The sequence below is a fragment of the Piliocolobus tephrosceles genome, chromosome 4, assembly GCF_002776525.5.
Source record: "Piliocolobus tephrosceles isolate RC106 chromosome 4, ASM277652v3, whole genome shotgun sequence".
NCBI classification, from domain to species: Eukaryota; Metazoa; Chordata; class Mammalia; order Primates; family Cercopithecidae; genus Piliocolobus; species Piliocolobus tephrosceles.
Window position 1 is genome coordinate 87,783,123 of NC_045437.1, and position 19,566 is coordinate 87,802,688.

Below are 19,566 nucleotides of genomic sequence, written 5' to 3' on the forward strand. Positions count from 1 at the left end.
CTTTGCTCACTTTGTAATGGGGTTGTCTTTTTCTTGTAAATTTATTCAAGTTCCTTGTAGTTTCTGGATATTACATCTTTGTCAGATGGATAGTTTGCAACAATTTTCTCCCATTCTGTAGGGTTTAGTTTAAGTAGATTCCATTTTTCAATTTTTGCTTTTGTTGTAATTTTTTTTTATGTTTTCATCATGAAATGTTTGATGGGTGGATTATTTTAAATGTTGATATAATTCTCAGGAAGAAATTGAAGCTAAAATGCAGGTGTAGGCGGCATTAGAGTATTGGTGGATGAAAGTGGGGATATAAAAGACATATGAAAGAAGGCCCAGAACACCAATATTTAAGGGAAGTAGGACGAAGAGAAAGCAGTTCCTGAAATAGGCTGAGGAAGGTCAGTACAGGCACTGTGCCTAAAAGTCTTATCAAACAAAGGTATGTTTATCCTCCAGGCCCAGAGAATAATTTTTCAGAGCGAAATGAGAACCCATATGTCCTATCTTCCTATATCATCAATCAATGATGTTATTTTATGGCATAATAACATTAATATGTAGTTTAAATAAACATGATATCGAGAAAGCGACAAGTATTATAAAATGCAAATGAGTTTTAAAAGATTCAGTGTGACACACACGTTCACACATACACACAAAATAAGTCTTTGTCAAAGATATAGCCCCAGACTTCCTAGGAGAACTCGGACATTCATATCATTTCCTTACAGAGGTGCTTGAGCAGAAATGTTTGAGACATACTAAATGAATTATGACTTATTCTGCACAGCTACTCCACAAGGTAGATATAATTAACTTGATTTTAAAGCTATCATTAATGAAGGTCAGGAAGTTAAGTAACTTCCATGACATTATTCTGTTAGTTAGTAGGTGATATTAGAATTTGAATCCAGGACTCTGGTTTCAAAGTCTGAAATCTTTATGTTTTATAAGGAGGTGAGCTAGGAGCAAGCAAGTATAAAGAAAGAGGACATGGTCAATAATATAAAATACCAAGCAGTGCGAGTAGGATGAGGACTAAAAAGTTATCTTGGCACTTGGCCTTAGGTGACCATGGAACCTAAGTTAAAAGGATATTGAAATATGTTGTATACCACAATGACATACAACTGTTCACCAACTAGAATGACTAAAATTAAGAAGAACTACCAGTGGATAACATGTTACCAGTAGAAATATCTGCTAAACGTATAAACACATGGTATCCTATGACCCTTCAACTTTATTCCTAGGTAAATACCCAAGAGAAATGTCCTATAGAAAACAAGTAGGGATGGTCCTTGACTTACAATGGGGTTACATCCCAAGAAACCTATAATAAGTTTAAAATGCATTCACTATACCTTACCTATCAAACATCATAGCTTAACCTAGCCTACCTTAAACAAGCTCTGACACTTACATTAGCCTACAGTTGCACAAAATCATCTAACACAAAGTCTATTTTATAATAAAGTGTTTAACCTCTCATGTAATTGATTAAGTCAATACTTAATCTTAATTGACTTAATTAAGTCAATACTGAAAGTGGAAAACAGAATGGTTGTATGAGTACTCCAAGTAGAGTTTCTACTGAATATGTATCACTTTTGCACCATCATGAAGTCAGACAATTGTAAGTCAGACATCATAAGTCAGGGGCCATCTGTGTATAAAATATTTATTGCAGCTTTATTAACACTCGCCTGAAATAGTAAACAACTCAAGTGTCCATCAGAAGTAGAATGGGTACATTTTCATGTATTCATTCAATGGAATGCTATACAACAATAAAAAAGTGAAGTGTTGTTACGTGTAACAATATGGGTTAATCTCACAGATACTTGTTAAGAGAAACCAGGCATGAAATAGCACATACTACATGGTTCCATTTATATGAAGTTCATGAATGGGCAAAATTAATGAGGATGATGCAAGTTTACATGAATGCTTTAGGTTTCAGGGTAATGAGTGAGCCTTGCAAGGTGTTAGAAAAGTTCTATACCTTGATCCTGTTTGTGGTTACATGGGTCTATACTTTATATGGGTCTATACTTTATATGGGTCTGTGTGTAAACTTTAAGGTGAGTGCTCCCTACTGTGTGTAAGTTAAACTTCCATCTAAAAAATTTTCAAGGTGATGATAAAGGGAAATCCCAGGTAGCAGTTGTTTTAACAACCTTTCTGTTATAACCTTATAAAACTATTCGATCTTGCAAATTATGTAGTACATGTATTCCTCTTAATGACTATAAAATTAAAAACGAATGGGGAATTAGTAAGAAACGTTATAGATATAGATGTTAGAAGTAATAAATGGAAGAGCAAGTTCCGAAATAGGTTACCAAAAGGACAGGTGGTGGGAAATATAGAGAGGATATCACCTTCCCACTACAGGGAAATTCTCTAGGGGCTTTTTGCATAACAGGGTGCCCTTTCTCATAATGGCTAGATTTGGTTAGAGTCTGATGCAAGTATTCTGAAATGCTTTTGAATGAAAAGCCAGAAAGAAGCAAAAAATAAAAAATAAAATTATAGCATGTTAGAGCTGTAAGACAAGGTATATTACATTTCATCCAGCCCAACCCTCTTATTTTAAAATGGACTATGTTGTATTTACTCTTTGAAAGTCAGTACAGCACAGAGTGCTCTGATGTGGTGTTTCTTTGACAAAGGAGGGATGCCTTTACTGAAGTTTCATTAATCATTTCCAGAATAGTGCATTGTTAAACGTGAACTTTGTACAATGCTTGGTCCATGATCCCTATCAGCATCTTAACAATTGAATGTTTCTGAATGTCAGACAAGTGGAGATACATTCACTAAAATGTGGTAGCCATTTCAGTGAAAAATGTGATAATGAACAGATTTTAAGGTACCATGCCACATCTTAAATTGCATTTATCTCCTGGATGAAAAGGAACGTCTTATTCCCGCTTTAAGATATATTAGTATATCTCTCTTAGGGTATATATATTGCTATATATCAGTGTAATTACACTGTTCACTGTGGAGAGGAAGTATTCCAGGTGAGAAATAATAGTGAAAAGGGGTAGGGATGGACATATTTAAGAACTATTTAATTTATTTATTTTTGAGATGGAGTGTTGCTCTGTCATCCATGCTGGAGTGCAGTGGGGCGATCTCAGCTCACTCCAACTTCTGCCTCCCCAGTTGAAGAGATTCTCGTGCCTCAGCCTCCCGAGTAGCTGGGATTACACAACGCCCAGATAATTTTCATATTTTTAGTGAAGACAGGATTTTGCCCTGTTGGTCAGGCTGGTCTCGAACTCCTGACCTCAGGTGATTCACCCGCCTTGGCCTTCCAAAGTGCTGGGATTACAGGCATAAGCCTCTGCACCCAGGCCTTAAGAACTATTTTTAAAATATACCTGATAGAATTTGAGAACCAATTATACAGGATAAAGAAAAAAAGGGAGTCAAAATCTTGAGTAACAAACTATTGAGTGATACACAGATGCTGGAGTAGCGGGAGTACTTTAGTTGAAGAGGAACGAAATTTCAACTTGGCACCTTGTAGTGCGTGCTTAGGCTTCAGTATGTATCCCTGATCAACTTGCATAATAGTAAATGAATTATAAATAATGTTCTTCTGTTACCTGTATCTCTCTTTCTTCCTATGGATGATATGGCTAATTTTAAAAAGTTGAATATTTCATATTATTGATCTCAACAAAGATAAGCCTCACTCTTCATTTATATCCTCATTCCCACTTTGCAGAACGAGCAATTGTGTTATAAAATTTGTGGTGAAAACATAAAAACAATAGGCAAAAGGAAAGCTGGTATGGAACTCATGCCTTGATAGTGGCATTTGCTCATTTTTGCATCTAGATGGTCAACGCTTTTCAAGTAGGAAACATTTCATTGCTCCATAATGTCTTCCATAGAGCCCTACTCAGTGCTAAGTAGTTTCTGCCTGCTAGGGAAGAACTAGTTTAATTGGACTGTAGAGAGGTAATAAGAATGCTTGTTTTCCAAAACTGAACTGGGGACAAGTCAGCATTCTGGATTATTTTTAAAGTCATACGTGTTTTGAAGATACCTGTGGCCATTTATTGAGGAAAGAGTGAATAACATTTCTGTAATTATTGTGGATTCTTGAAAATAGACAATAGGATTTTAATCATTTTCCGACATTTTTAAGTTTTAAACCTAATACCATCTGACCATGACTTAAACAGAGCCTAGAAACTAAAATTTTATTCTATTTTTGTCACTGTTTACTCCTAAAAACTAACATTTTACTTACGTTAATACAATTTCTGTTTTATTAGGTGCCAGGGCTATCGGTAATTGGCATATACTATGGTTAATAATGTATTTGTTAAAGTAAATCACTTTTAATGGGGCTACCAATAAGTGAATGTCTCCAATTCAAACTTAAATTTTAAATCATAGGTTTGTAAACATTTCTAAATAAGTTAGAACACTGCATCTAATAAATGTTTATTCAACAACTGTATATTAAATTACCAGATCTTAGCCAATATTCTCAGTGCTAGAGATACATCAATAAATAAGATCCCTGCCCTCAAAGTGCTTAAAATCTGAACTTGGAATTCATGAAATCCAAATTATAAAGAGTTGATATTATTTTTAAGACATAAATTATACTGTATATAAAGCTATATTAATTTTTCCAGACAATAGCTAAATTGCCATAATAGTCTCATGCAAATCAATGGGAATACTGATAAAGCTCAGTTATTTGTAATTATTGAAGTAAGAATTTTCTCTAAAGACCGAAGACTGAAATTTCTACACAGATGTAAAATTAATAAAAATTGTGTGTGGCTATCCAAAACTTCATTATACTAACTATTTATATTTGCCCATAGTCTGCATTGTACTTTTAAAATTCTTTCTCTCTTTTTAGTACTGGTTGTCACCACTGCCAAGATAGTGCCTCCACTGCTAATCTCTATGACCTACGCTACCACCTCCACCTCCCTCTGTTTTCTCTCTTTCTTTTGATTTCTGCCACTTCTCCAGAGAAAATTCACCTTCATTCAAAACAACTGATTGTCTATGGGTGTTCTTAGGCAGTTGGCATGCTCTTTTCTTGCTGATCAGCCAATTGTGGAATACCATTAGTTATCTTTGTGCCCTTTTCATCTTTATTCCTACTTGCTGTTCAAGAGTACTGCCTTTGTGTTAACATTTGTTTATGATGGGGGGAGTCATGATAAACACTGGAGTGTGTGGAAGGATGGGCTATCTTGATGTCTGGAGTGTTCTGGATACTTGAAGTTGCTGAAAGGCTGATCTATAGATATCCAGGACATGTAATATGATTAAAGTACAGTTGAGCTTCCAGAAGTCCTTGTCTTACTCCAAATATTGTTTTATGACTTAGGAGAACCAAATTTTCTATTTGGGACTTAAACTCAGGTGAGCTGTCTGTATAGGTAGTAATAAGTGGAAAGTGTTCAAATCTCCCCTAAAATTTCCACCATTTAGATTCTGAAGTGAACTTTTATGTAGATCTTGACTTGTCTCTTGATTTGCCTTGTTTTCTTCTACACCGTGCTCCTTTATTTTATTTCCTATTTGTTACTGGATTGTCTGTATCAGGACATGTTTTTTTAAGATAACCACTTGAATTTTCTGTTGATGGTTGTTTTGTCACCTATTTTGTCAGTGAGAGAATATAAATTTTAGTGTTCACATAAATGGAAAACCAGTTTAGTAATTATTCATTGAAAAGACCACAGTTTTACTCACCAGTGAGGTTCATTGGTTAGCTTGGACCAAGTATACGGGAACACTGGTATTAACAGAAATATTTTTGAAAGCCGTGTGAAAAAATCTCAATTGTGTCTCCATAAATTCAGAGAACTCATGATAGCCCTTGCTTGAGTTTCAGAAGTTTTCATAAAGCACCATAACGGCAGCAGAGAATAGCAGAAAGAGAACTGAGCTGAGGTCGGGTAGGCCCAATGCAAGTTTTGTCATTGGTTAACTGTGAGACCTTTGTTACCTTTGCTGTCACACAGGGACAATAACATAAGACTATTATGAGGAGTCAAATGAAATAACCTATCTGTAGAAGTCACAGAAGAGCCTATCACTGTAAGTCTCCAGTAAATGTTGATTTCCCCCTCATTTAGTTAAGTCAAAATATTACTTCAGTGTTCCCACAGTGTTCATTTTAGGACAGTTCTAGAATTTATATGCTTATTTCTCCAATTCTGGTAATACTGGATTTTCTTGGAGGATCTAGTTTATTTTTATCGGTTTGGGAGTTTTTTGTTTTGTTTTGTTTTTTAACTGACCTACTCAGATAATGAAAACTCTTAATAAATGTCTTGATATTTCTTCTCTAACAGTCACACAAAATAAAAACAGCTCTTGAAGAAAACAATTCAAAGTTTAAAACATATAAAAATTTAGGTATTTAATTTGAAGTAAAAGTTTGAATTGAAAGTGATTATAAAACCAATGTGTGCCATTTCTTTGTAATAATTGTTATAATTTTCTAGCATAATTCTTAAAGGGGAAATGGTGCAAAGAACAGCATAAGAGAAGAGTATGGTAATGGTTGTAGGAAATTTATTTCATTTTTCATTCCTTAAAAATCTAGATAAAAGATAAGAACTGTTTTCTTTAAAGACCTATAGGCATGTGTTTTATTTTTAAATGTTAATCAAATTTCTGCTGTACTCCTTTATTTTAACTATGTCAACTGACTGATCAAATAATTACCAATAGTAATTAAAAAGTACTTTCTATATTTAAACAAATATTAAGATAACTAAGTGGTAACTCAGCTAATGTGGCTTTTTAATGATAACAAAATATATTAGATAGCCACATGTTATGTAAAACCTTGTGTAAAATATTGGGCTGCTTTTCCCAGCCTTGCTTTTTTTTTTTTTTAAACATCCTATTTATAAAGATTAAAAAGCCTGTGGGTGAGAGTGGGGGATGAAATTTAGTATCCCTTAAAGCACTTTGCTAATGCTTTGATTCATATATATGTGCTCACTAAATGTTGGATCTCTATGGGGTAGCATATTTTCTATTATATGTTAGAAAATACTAATTCACTTTTTAAAATAGTTGTACGAGATATGAAAAGGCAGAATTGGTGAGTTAGTAGCTGCTGCTTTTTAGGCATGCCGTGCTATCAAACCAAGATAGAACATTATCAGTAAAAATGTTTGAACAAAATCCTAAAGACATATAAAGGAAGTCACTTTATGAAAAATGTAACTGCTTTTCAACATCTTTACCTTTTCTTGTACTTGCCCAAATTATGACTATGATGCATTACCTATAAACATAAAGTATAAAAAGTATAAACATTTGATATATTTGTGCATATGTTGCATTTTCTTTTATTATCTCTATTCCCAGTATAATTCAATTTAGGCCAAAATGTTAAGTTTAGTTGTGATTTTATATTTCCTTAGGTTAACTTGAGACATGTAAACAAGTAAATTATTTATATTCTATATAATCCTCTACCTACTAGGATATTTACTTAATAGTGGTTTTGTGGCTCAGGAAGCAGAATAATTAATTAGAGTGAATTAATGGCACACACTGATTGCTCTGTGTTTCTGATTTGCTTTGGACTGAATCTTTATGTTGCTCAAGCATTGTTTCTGCTGTGTAGCAGTTGTCTAAGTTCATATGTTGGAGCCTAATCCCCAGAGTGATGGTATTTGGAGATGGGGCCTTTATTTGGGAGCTAATTAGGTCATGACAGTGAAGCCCTCATGACCGAGATTTGTGCACTTAGAAGAAAAGAACAGAGAGAGCTCGCTTTTTTTCTCTGTGTTCTCTGCCATGTAAGGACACAATGAGATGACGACCATCTGCAAACCAGGAAGTGGGTTCTCACCAGACACCAGATCTTCTGGTACTTTGATCTTGGACTTTCTGTCCTCTAGAACCATGATAAATGTTTGTTGTTTAAGCTACCCAGTCTCTATAATAATATTTGTCATAACAGCCCGAACTGACTCAGACACATTTATTCCTCATTTATGAGCAAATAAACCAAAATCATAATAGTTTTCTTGCTTTCGATCTGAAAATAATGCATTTCCCAATTTTATATGCCAAAGACCTATATATTTTATTGTCTATACTTCTTGCCTGCTGCCCCAAAGCAGAGAGTCCTGTATATGTTTGTTTATTCATACATCCCAGGCCTTCTCAAAATAATCCTCAACCTGAAATAGAATGTGATTTAAAATAACAGAACCTTGGCTCTGGAATCAGGCATGTGGCAAGCACACAGAATATATATGTTGATGGAATCTCGGTCATGAGGGCTTCACTGTCATGACCTAATTAGCTCCCAAATAAAGGCCCCATCTCCAAATACCATCATTCTGGGGATTAGGCTCTAACATATGAACTTAGGCAACTGCTACACAGCAGAAACAATGCTTGAGCAACACAAAGATTCAGCCCAAAGCAAATCAGAAACATAGAGCAACCAGTATGTGCCATTAATTCACTCAATTGGTTACTCTGCTTCCTAAGCCACAAAACTATTATTAAGTAAATATCCTAGTAGGTAGAGGATTATATAGCATATAAATAATTTACTTGTTTACATGTCTCAAGTTAACCTAAGGAAATATAAAATCACGACTAAACTTAACATTTTGGCCTAAATTGAGTTATGCTGGGAATAGAAATAATAAAAGAAAGTGCAACATATGCACAAATATATCAAATGTTTATACTTTTTAGACTTTATGTTTATAGGTAATGCATCATAGACATAATTTGGGCAAGTACAAGAAAAGGTAAAGATGTTGAAAAGCAGTTACATTTTTCATAAAGTGACTTCCTTTATATGTCCTTAGGACTTTGTTCAAACCTTTTTACTGATAATGTTCTATCTTGGTTTGATAGCATGGCATGCCTAAAAAGCAGCAGCTACTAACTCACCAGTTCTGAATGATTAGATAAAGGAATGAAAAGATGATCTGATTTGTAAAATGCTCTCATATTGAAATACCTTCTCCCTCTTTTTTTATCTTTTTATAGATCATGCAACACTTTTGTACTTGGGAAAGTGTTCTAACTAAAGCAATTATGCAATAAAAGTAACCCTTGATGTTGGCTTCTCTGTCAACTTTACATTGGATGAAATATTTGGGAATTGTGCTTTGTAGTTTTAAAAATATAGGTGTACGTAGCAGGGAAATGATAACTCTCTCAATAATTAAGGACAAGCAATCATATCCTCAATGTAAAATTGGAAGGAATAATAATTTTTTTTTAATTTTTAAGAAACATCTAATGTCACTCCACTTAGAGAAAACACATTAATTTATTTTATGTTGTCAGGCAGAGAAAGTATAAACTTTGGACTTTGCAGAGTAAGGTTAGGCTATGGCCTGTGAGTTAATAAACACTATTGTTAGATTTATATAGAATTTTATTAGTCTTGCTCAGTTTCTCTTCAATTCCATCTAACAAGGTTTCCTTTCCAGCTTATATGTATGCTTATCTAAGTCCAAGGAATTCCATGAGAAGTTTAATCGAAATATTTTCAATTGATAACTTATGAAGCAAAAACAGCAATTTCCCTCTATATATTTAAAATAAGTTTATTGTACAATTTTGAAGTGACTGTAGAGTTTGAATTATATTCAGACCATGTATCTGTTGTATTCAGATTCTGGCCATGTATCCACTACCAAAATAAAATGAAAAAATGAACATGGTTTTGTCACAAGTTAATTGTTCAATAACGATAATAACAACAACAAAATTATCTAAAATCTGAATTTTCTGAGTAATGACTCAGTACCATCAGTAAAGTAGTAGAATGCAAACCTTAGTGTGCTATCTATGTAAATAATTTAATTATGTTCACTCCAGATATAGAAACTTTTTTGTTTCCACAGAATTCGTAAACTGTCATTACAGAACTAAGAAATGTAACTTTGAAAATCCAAGTCTGCATGTAAAATTTAGTTCAAACTTTGTAATATTCAAATGATCTTGATGTTTCAGCTTGATATTTCAGCCAGCCTTTGCACTCATTGTTCTTCCTTCAAATGAAAAGACTTTATATACTTCTAGAGAATCTCATATACAAGCAGGAAGTGTGAGTATGTTGCTTTAGTGATTTTTGGAGTACATGCTAGCATCATTTCAAGTGGTTATTTTAAGTATTAAAAGTGGTTAGAAGCACAGGCTTTGAAGTCAACAAACTTGGCTCAAGTCCTGAGTCTGTTGTATCTTAGGTATAGCTGTGTGACATCAGTGGTAAGAGCTGTAATGTTAAGCAAGATGCTACCAATAACAGCAAATGTTAAGATTTGGAATTGACAGAAAAAAAAAGTAAACATGCTATGGGAGCACAAGGTAATGAAGAAAAGATACAGAAAATGCAAGAAACTAAGTATGGCATTATTCCAAATGGCACATGATCCAGGCAATCTCTACCAAGCATAATTAAGCAGGAAAAAAGAAATAGTCTTTCCTTAGGTCTGTGCCCTTGGCAAACGTATTTACTTTTATTAAGCCTCAGTTTCCTTCACTATGAAATAAAACAGCAGTGATCTCTAAATTGCATAGATTATTTAAATATGATGAAATAATATCTCTAGGGCCTTTAGCACAGTACCTGGCACATGAAAACCATTCATTAAAAAGTAACTATTATTATTGTTGCTGTTACTATTTCTTATAAAAATAAATCAGTACTTCTTTGGCTGTGTACCAGATGAAAAAGACTAGTCTTAGTGTTACTGACTCATAAAGATCTGTTTCTCAGAAGATGACTTTTTAAAGAAAAGAGAAAAAATAAAAGCATACTAAAATACCTCTATAAAAATTCTGTAGTGCGGGCTAATTTTGCTTCCTTTTTTAAATTTCAACTGTTTTATATATATACACACACACACACACACACATATTACATATAGTATGTATAACATATATGTATATATTTTAACTATATATGTAATATGTTTTACATATATATGTATATATATTACCATATGAAGTTTTTCCTACTATCTAAATCTATTTTAAAGATAATTAACTATTGAAGAAAAAATAATGACAAAGTAGTGTGAGGTTTGCAACAGATATAAAAGTAGAATATATGCCAGGAGATCAGGAGAGAAAATAGTATATTATTGTGAGGTTTTCATTCTATATATGAAGTAGTATACTACCAACCAATGTCTTTCATAAACATAGATGCAAATATTCTTAATGCAATATTAGCAAATCAAAATGATAATATATCATGACAGAATGATAGCTATCCCAATAATGCCAGGATGACTTAAAATTCAAAAGTTAATCGGTGTAATTAATAGCAAACTAAAATAAAAAATATTTTTTATTTGGGAGGCTGAAGCAGGTGGATCGCCTGAGCTGGGGATTGAAGACTAGCCTAGGCAACATGGCAAAGCCCTGACTCTACAAAAAGAAAAAGAAAAAAATACAAAAATAAGCCAGGCCAGTGGTGCATGCCTCTATTCCCCAACTACTTTTGAGGCTGAGATGGGGGGATTGCTTGAGTTCAGGAGGTTGAGGCTGCAATGAGCCAAAATTGTGCCGCTGCACTCTGTCCTGGGCAACAGAGCCAGACCTTGTCTTAAAAAAAAAGGGGGGGGGGGGGGGGAAGAAAAGAAAGAAATATTTTGGATAATTTCTGTAGGGAAATATAATTAACAAAATTTAATATCAATTCCCAATAAAAATAAATTTATTCCCAATAAAATTCCCAATAAAAACTCCCAGCAAACAGCAAAGTAAGAAGAGAAGGAATGTTCTTAACCTGATAAAGGTATCTATAAAACTATGTAACTATGTAACTAATGTACTTGTATTAGTTTGCTAGGGCTGCCATAACAAAGTAACACAGACTGGATGGCTTTAACAACACTAATTTTCTCACAGTTTGGAGGCTACAGTCTGAGTTGAAGGTGTCTTTAGGGTTGACTTCATACTGAGGCCTCTCTCCTCGGCTTTTAGGTGGCCATCATCTCCCTTTGTCTTCACATGGTTTGTCTTCTGTGCATGTGCGTATCTGTGTCCAAAATTTTCACCTCCTGTAAGGACACCAGTCATAATGGACTAGTACCCATTCTAAAGACCTCATCTTAACTTAATTACCTATTTAAAAACTTTATCTTCAAATACAGTTACATACTGAAGTACTGGGGTTTGGGACTCCAGCATGTGAATTTGGAGAGGAAACAATTTAGCCCATTACAATACTTAATGCTGAAAAACTGAAAGCTTTCCCCCTAAAATTAGAAACAAAACAAGGATGTTCATTTTTGCCACCTCTATTTAATTGTGTGTGTGTGTGTGTGTGTGTGTGCATATATTTCTCCCAGCAAGTACAATAGGCAAGATAAGACAATTAGAGCATTCTAATTAGCAAATAAGTAAAACCCTATTTATATAGAGATGACATGATCCTATATTTAAAATACAATGTTATCTACAAAACAGCTACTCAAACTAACGTGATTCTGTAAGTTTACAGGGTACAAGATCAATATATAAAAATAAATTGTATTTCTATGTGTCGGGAAGGAATAATCAGAAACTAAAATTTAATAAAAATATCAATTACAATAATATCTAACATATAAAAGAATTAGGGGTGAATCTTTTTTTTTAATGTGTGAAGGAGATGTATGTGCACAACTACAAAACACCGCTGAGAGAAGCTAGAGAAGACCTAAATAAATGGAGAAAGACACTGTATTCATGGGATGCAAGAGTGAATATTGTTAATATGTCATTTCTCCCCAGGTTGAGATTCAGCTTTCTTTTGTAGAAATTGACCACCTCATCATAAAAGTCACATGGAAATGCAAATGACTAAGAATAACCAAAACAACTTTGGAAAATAATAAATTAGAACCTAACACTACCCTTTTCAATAAATATAGCTACAGTAATCTAGATGATGTAGTATTGTTGTAAACACAGACAAATAGCTCAAGGGAACAGTTTAGAGAGTCCAGGAATAGACTCCAACATATATAGGCAAATACCCAAAGGCCATTTACTAGAGGAAAGATGACAGTCTTTCAACAAATGGTGCTGAAAAAATATTGCTACATTATTTTGGAAAAAAAATCTCAAAATATGCTGAGTGAAATTGGACACAAAAGAGCACATATGCCTATATTTATATAAAATTTAATAAATGCAGACTAACGTATTAGAAACAGATCAGTGGCCGGGCGCCATGGCTCACGCCTGTAAGCCCAGCACTTTGGGAGGCCGAGGTGGGCGGATCACGAGGTCAGGAGATCGAGACCATCCTGGCTAACACAGTGAAACCCCATCTCTACTAAAAATACAAAAAATTAGCCGTGTGTGGTGGCGGGTACCTGTAGTCCCAGCTACTTGGAGGCTGAGGCAGGAGAATGGCGTGAACCCAGAAGGCGGAGCTTGCAGTGAGCCGAGATTATGCCACTGCATTCCAGCCTGGGTGACAGAGCGAGACTCATCTCAAAAAAAAAAAAAAAAACCAGATCAGTGTATGCCTAGGGTTGTAGGGGTGGTGGTGGTGCAGGGAGGTACTACAAAGGGCACGAGAAAACTTTTGGGGCTGATGCATGTGTTCATTATTTTAATTGTGATGATGGCTTCACAGGTGCAAAAACCTATGAGGTCAAATACTTTAAATATGCACCTTTTATTGTCTTGTCAATCATACATCAATAAAGCTGTTTTTTAAACAAACACCTACTTGTGTTCAAACTCATGATAGAATCTGTACAGGATACTTGCCATGTTCTCTTTTTTACAAAAATATACTTTAAAATAATTATAAGAATGGATAGGATCAAATTGTTTTTAAGAAGTTGATAAGTTTTCAAAGACTTTAAAATTAACTTTATTTAAAAGTTGAGATTTATGAGAAAAATTCTTATAATAAAATCTTATTTTAAAAGTTCAGAGGAGGAAAAGGTTGTTTATGGTTGAAAGGAATAACCAGGTATTAAAAAATAGGAAAGTCTAGGAATCTGCCATGATCAGAGTAAGCAGGTAGAATTTCCAGGTATTCATGACAGAGTTCTACCACATTTTGAAAGGTAAACATGAGTTTAACCTGGGAAGATGAGAAAGAGAAATTGTCGATAAAAGGAAGAGGAAGAACAAAGGCAAGAGTAGAGACATGAAGAAGTATGTTTAGGGAATAGCAGTAAATGCATTTGGATAGAATGTTTGGTATACAAAGAGTCTTATGGAAGATAAACTTAGGAAGAGAAGGTGGGGCAGATGGGACTTGGGTTTCCTCTCTGAAAGTTTATTTGAATCCCCACAGGCAGCGCTAATACTCTCAACTCTGCATTCTCCTAATATTTTACTCCATACCCTGCTACAATACTTGTCACATTGTATTGCATCATATGTCTAGCTTCACCCTTAGGCAGCCTTCTATTAGAAAGAACTACATTTGGCTCATTATAAATGCTCAATAACAAGGGATGTCCCACTTTAAAAAGTAGGAAAGTCTAGGAATCTGCCATGATCAGAGTAAGTCAGGCAGAATTTGAGCTAGTCCTTTAAAAACTGACTAGTTATGGCGACGCGCAGTGGTTCATGCCTATAATCCCAGCACTTTGGGAGGCCGAAGTGGGTGGATCACGAGGTCAGGAGATCGAGACCATCTTGGCTAACACGATGAAAACCCGTCTCTATTAAAAATACAAAAAATGGTGGCATGCCCTGTAGTTCCAGCTACTACTCAGGAGGCTGAGGCAGGAGATTCCCTTGAACCCGGGAGGCGGAGGTTGCAGTGAGCCAAGATCGTGCCACTGCACTCCAGCCTGGGTGACAGAGTGAGACTCCGTCTCAAAAAAAAAGGGGGGGGGGGTCATTTCAAGAATAATTTTATAAAGAAAGGAGTAAGAGTATCTGAAATTCTGTAGTAAAGTGAGGGAGGAGGGTGTATGTATTAAGGAGCACTGAGAATCGAGGTTTAGAGGAAAACTAGTATTTATCATTAGTTGTTATGTAGCCCAAGCAAGTGCGGACACACGCTGTATATTTAAGTTTTCTAAAAAAGTATTTCCTCTTTATTTCCTTCATTAGCTGGCACAGTAGAGCTCTAAGCAATCAGAATAAGCAGAGAATTTTGTAAGTCGTTTTAAAAAGAATATCTCAAATACTTTTGGGGGGAAATATATTTATTATTCTTTTCTGTTAAGTTGTATATATGTTATATCAAAATGGAATTGAGAATAGTATTATATTTGTTATTGGCATTATATTCGATTGTCATTATGAGCCTGTGGTGGGCCATGGAGTAAAACGAATTGAGAAACAGTGACCTAGAATGTTAGCACTTGGAGAGGGGACTGTGTTTGATTTAGCTTTGTAGGCAGTGGTATGGTGTTCAAGAAAGAATGCTGGGCCGGGCGCAGTGCTTCACACCTGTGATCCTAGCACTTTGGGAGGCCAAGGCGAGAGGATCACGAGGTCAGGAAATCGAGACCATCCTGGCTAATGCGGTGAAACCTCGTCTCTACTAAAAATACAAAAAATTAGTCAGGCGTGGTGGCCGGCGCCTGTAGTCCCAGCTACTAGGGAGGCTGAGGCAGGAGAATGGCGTGAACCCGGGAGGCGGAGCTTGCAGTGAGCTAAGATCCGGCCACTGCACTCCAGCCTGGGCGACAGAGCGAGACTCCATCTCAAAAAAAAAAAAAAGAAGGAATGCTGGTACTGCAAATCAGGATACCAGAATTTGAATCCCATTTTAAATTTAAAACTTGTTTAAGGACCTTTAAACATGTTAATTATCCTATAGTTCTTCCTTTGTTATTTACTAAATTGGGGTAAAAACAATAATGACTTCACATTATTAATATATGAGTTATACACAAAAGAACGAGGGAAAACATGTAGCGCCATGCTGGTATACAGCAGTTTTCTGCCATCATGTACTTCATCTTGCCCAGCACAATAGTTTGTAGATAGTGGATACTTAAGCACTCATTCATACTGAATAAATCAACGTATGAACAACTGAGAACCTTTGAAAAATTCCTTTTTTTGTTCATGTTCAACTTAATGCTTTCAGATAACTGACTGTGAAAATAACCTTTTTTCTGGTAATCTCTGTGTTTGAATAAAAGAGCAATGGTGAAACTCCATCTATTTTTAGGTTTTGTAGCCTTAAAAATGAGAGAGCTAAATATGCTGGGAGACTTTATTTTGTTTTACTTGGTCTCATTTTATTTCCATCTTAAATTAAGTTAATGAAATTTTGGGTAGTCCTGGTCACATGTAATACCTAGTTCTCCAAGTATTCTTTGTGCATCCCTTTTATAGCAATGTGCATTGTGACAGCTCAGCCTCCTCTTGCTGACTAATCTCCTGTACAGACAGAAGCAATTCCCATAATTCAGATAATAACCTGGAACAACTTTCATGGTTTACAAAAGTAGATTTGTAACTGATCTTCTTATAATTTAGAAAAGGAGATTAGAGTATAATAAAATATCAAATCATACCTTAAGAATAGAATTTTGGATGTTAAAACTATTCTGAAAGTAAATACAGTTTTAAACAAGAATCTGTACTGATTTAGTTGCTTCAAAGAAAACATATTGAAAAATAATTTAAGTTAGCATATACTTATAGGTAGTTTCATAGAATGCTTAAAGCTAAACATAGTCAATTATAATTTGGATTACAGTATTCTATTATATAGCAACCTATTTAAGTTGATTAGAACAAAACTACTAGGTAAACTTCAACACAATCCATATAATAGAATCTGAATTAGAAAGGCTTGAATTTATTGTACCTACATTTATGAAGACTTTATGGAAATAGATGCACCTTTGTGAAAAGACAGAACATGAAATGTTAAAATGATTGCTTTTTTATCCTTTTTTTTTTTTTTTGGCTAAACCATACCATACTCTTAAGTCATAGTTCCAGTGCTTAGTGCATTGAAGGTGTTCAAGGAATAATTGTGGAATTTAGGAAGGTTTAATTTATGACCTATTATAAAGGTCAGAATAAATGGTAAAGTTAGACAAAAAAAGTCAAGGAAAATCTAAGCATAATCTCTAATAATTCAAAAGCTATGTTGTGGTGTGTTCTAGGAAGGTGAATTTGTGGACTTTATTTTTTTAAGGGAACACATTTGTCAGGAAATAATGTTACATAAATTTCTATTTTCTGCTTTAAATGCTGGCGTGCCTTCTTTTTAATAGTGTGTATTACAAATGCACCAAATCCAAGGCTAAGTAAACAGAAAGTTGAATCAAGGTACTTCTCATTTTAAAAATTATTCTGGAGTCTTGGAGTAGAAAGAGACTCTGGAGTTGATTTTTTCCAACTTCCTTCTATTATTGATGAGGGAAGTAGAAGGGGAAAAGGACTTGTTCACTGTCCGTAGCTTAAAAAAAAGATTTTTTTAATTCTGTACTTGATCAGGCACAGGAAGGTACTCAATGAATAATTTCCAAGAAGAAAGAGTCACTTCAGCATAAGAGATACATATTGTAGATTTATTAATTTACAGTCAATAGCAATTATAGTAATAAATTGGTAATTATTAATAATTATTAATTTTAAATTAGCATGTTGGGTCCTATGTAATTGAGGAATCAGATTAAGGTGCATCTTTCATTGTGAAATTGAGATGTTGGGAACATGCAAAGCCTCACTGCAGATCCTAACAAATTTACCACAGGGATGCTGCCCTACCAATACACTTGAGTAGAAATTTTCAAGGGGAGTTGAGGGACATGTCCTTGGTAACAAGAGGATTGGGGAAGGGCATATTTCACTTGAAATTTAAACTACATTTTGTCCTGTTGTCTTATTTATTTTTGGGCACGTTATTTATTTTTTTAAATAAATTCAAATAGCATTAAAGGCATTCATGTTTTCTTTTTAAAAGTTGAGAGATTTTAAGGCATAAGTCAACTAGTTTTCTCCTCTGTGCTTTTGGAATAAATCATTCATTTTTATAATAAACAATTTATTGATCACCTCTATATTCCAGGCACAGTAGTACTCTCTGAAAATATAGTCAAAAAGTTGATTCCTATCTGTAAGGGGGAGCCAGAGTTTATTCATTGAGAATTTATAGCCCAATATTATTGCTCCAAGTTTCCCCCTGCCATCTACACTCATCCTTGCAATATTTGACACAGTAGTCATTTATTGGAGAAAATACGAAAAGATAGAAATCAGAAAGAATTATTTACTTCACTTGCTTATTTACTCAGCAAGTATTTATTGAGTACCTACCATGTGTCAGTCACTAAGCTATGTGCTTGGGTTACATTAGTGAGTAAAACAGTCAACCATCCTGTCTTTGCGGGGATTATATTCTAGGAGGTGAGACTAATAGCCAAAAAACAAAACAAAACAAAAAATGCAAATACAAAGCATGTTAGAAGGTGATGTGTGATGGTTAAAAGAGAGAGAGAGAGAAGAGTTGGGGAATTATGTGTGTGAGAAGGAAATTAAAAAGCAGGATGCAATTTTAAATAGTGTGGTTAAAAGAGGCCTCATTGTGACTTTTGAACAAAGGCTTGAAGGCCCTTGAAATAAAAATCAAAGATTAAAATAATCATAGAATTTGAATTTTTAAACTCATTTTAAGTCCGTTTTGTTGTCTGTGTAACTTCCTGGCAAGAGGCTGCAGATGATGGGTAAAGTCAAATATTTGATTTCTCTTTCTTTTCTCTCCCATTAGCTTTGATTACACAAGGAGTAGTATTTCCACTAATTTCTACTTTGCTAAAATAAATGTATTTCATGGGAATTTTGCTCATCAATGATAAGAACAAGGTTTACTTTGCGAATTTCCTTATGAGAGCCTAGAGCAACATGTAGCATAATTTCATATCATGCATTATTTCTTAGAAATATAAAAATCCATATATTGCCATTTTTAGAATGACTCTTAAAGTCATATCAGTTTAGACAAGTCAATTTACTTTCCCATGGAATCACTGAGTCATAGATTTAGATAAGAAAGCATTTACTTTCTTAATATTCTTCATCAATTTTAGCATATTTTAAAAATAGAAGTATCTGTTTTTTTTACAGATTTTGTTTCTGGCGTCTGCATATGCAAGTCCCCAACTCGCTGAGGAGAGCTGTTCAGCTGTGGCTGCTGTCACACATTACCTGTACCTTTGCCAGTTTAGCTGGATGCTCATTCAGGTTGGTACCTCATTCCCTCTCCCTGCCCCTTTAATCTTTTAATGAATCTGGGTGGAGTGGTCTTAATGTCTGATACTCTGTACTGAAGTAGAAGTAATTCCATATATCCATCACTGCATTCTCAGGATATAAATGTCAAATAAAAACACCCTATAAACTGTACAATGGTAGAGAGCATTGTGAGTTTGAAGAAATTACGGAAATCTAGTAGGATTTGAAACAAGGGAGTGGTTAGAGATGAAGTCTGCAATGTGGGCCCTATAAAGCACAGTAGGAAATTAGAACATTTTTCTAGGAAAAGTAATAGAAGGTTTTTAAGTAAAGGAGTGACATAATAAGATTTAGATATTAGAAAGATCAGGCCGGGCGCGGTGGCTCAAGCCTGTAATC

General features: G+C 34.5%; 1 protein-coding gene across 1 annotated transcript in view; it reads left to right on the top strand.

Annotated features, from left to right (window-relative positions):
* The window catches only part of ADGRV1 (adhesion G protein-coupled receptor V1), a 614,529-nt gene that overhangs the window by 379,676 nt on the left and 215,287 nt on the right, over positions 1–19,566 (top strand). The window contains exon 84 of the mRNA XM_023215075.2: positions 19,060–19,176. Within this exon, the coding sequence (XP_023070843.1) occupies positions 19,060–19,176 (117 nt within the window). The remainder of the gene's footprint in view (positions 1–19,059; positions 19,177–19,566) is intronic.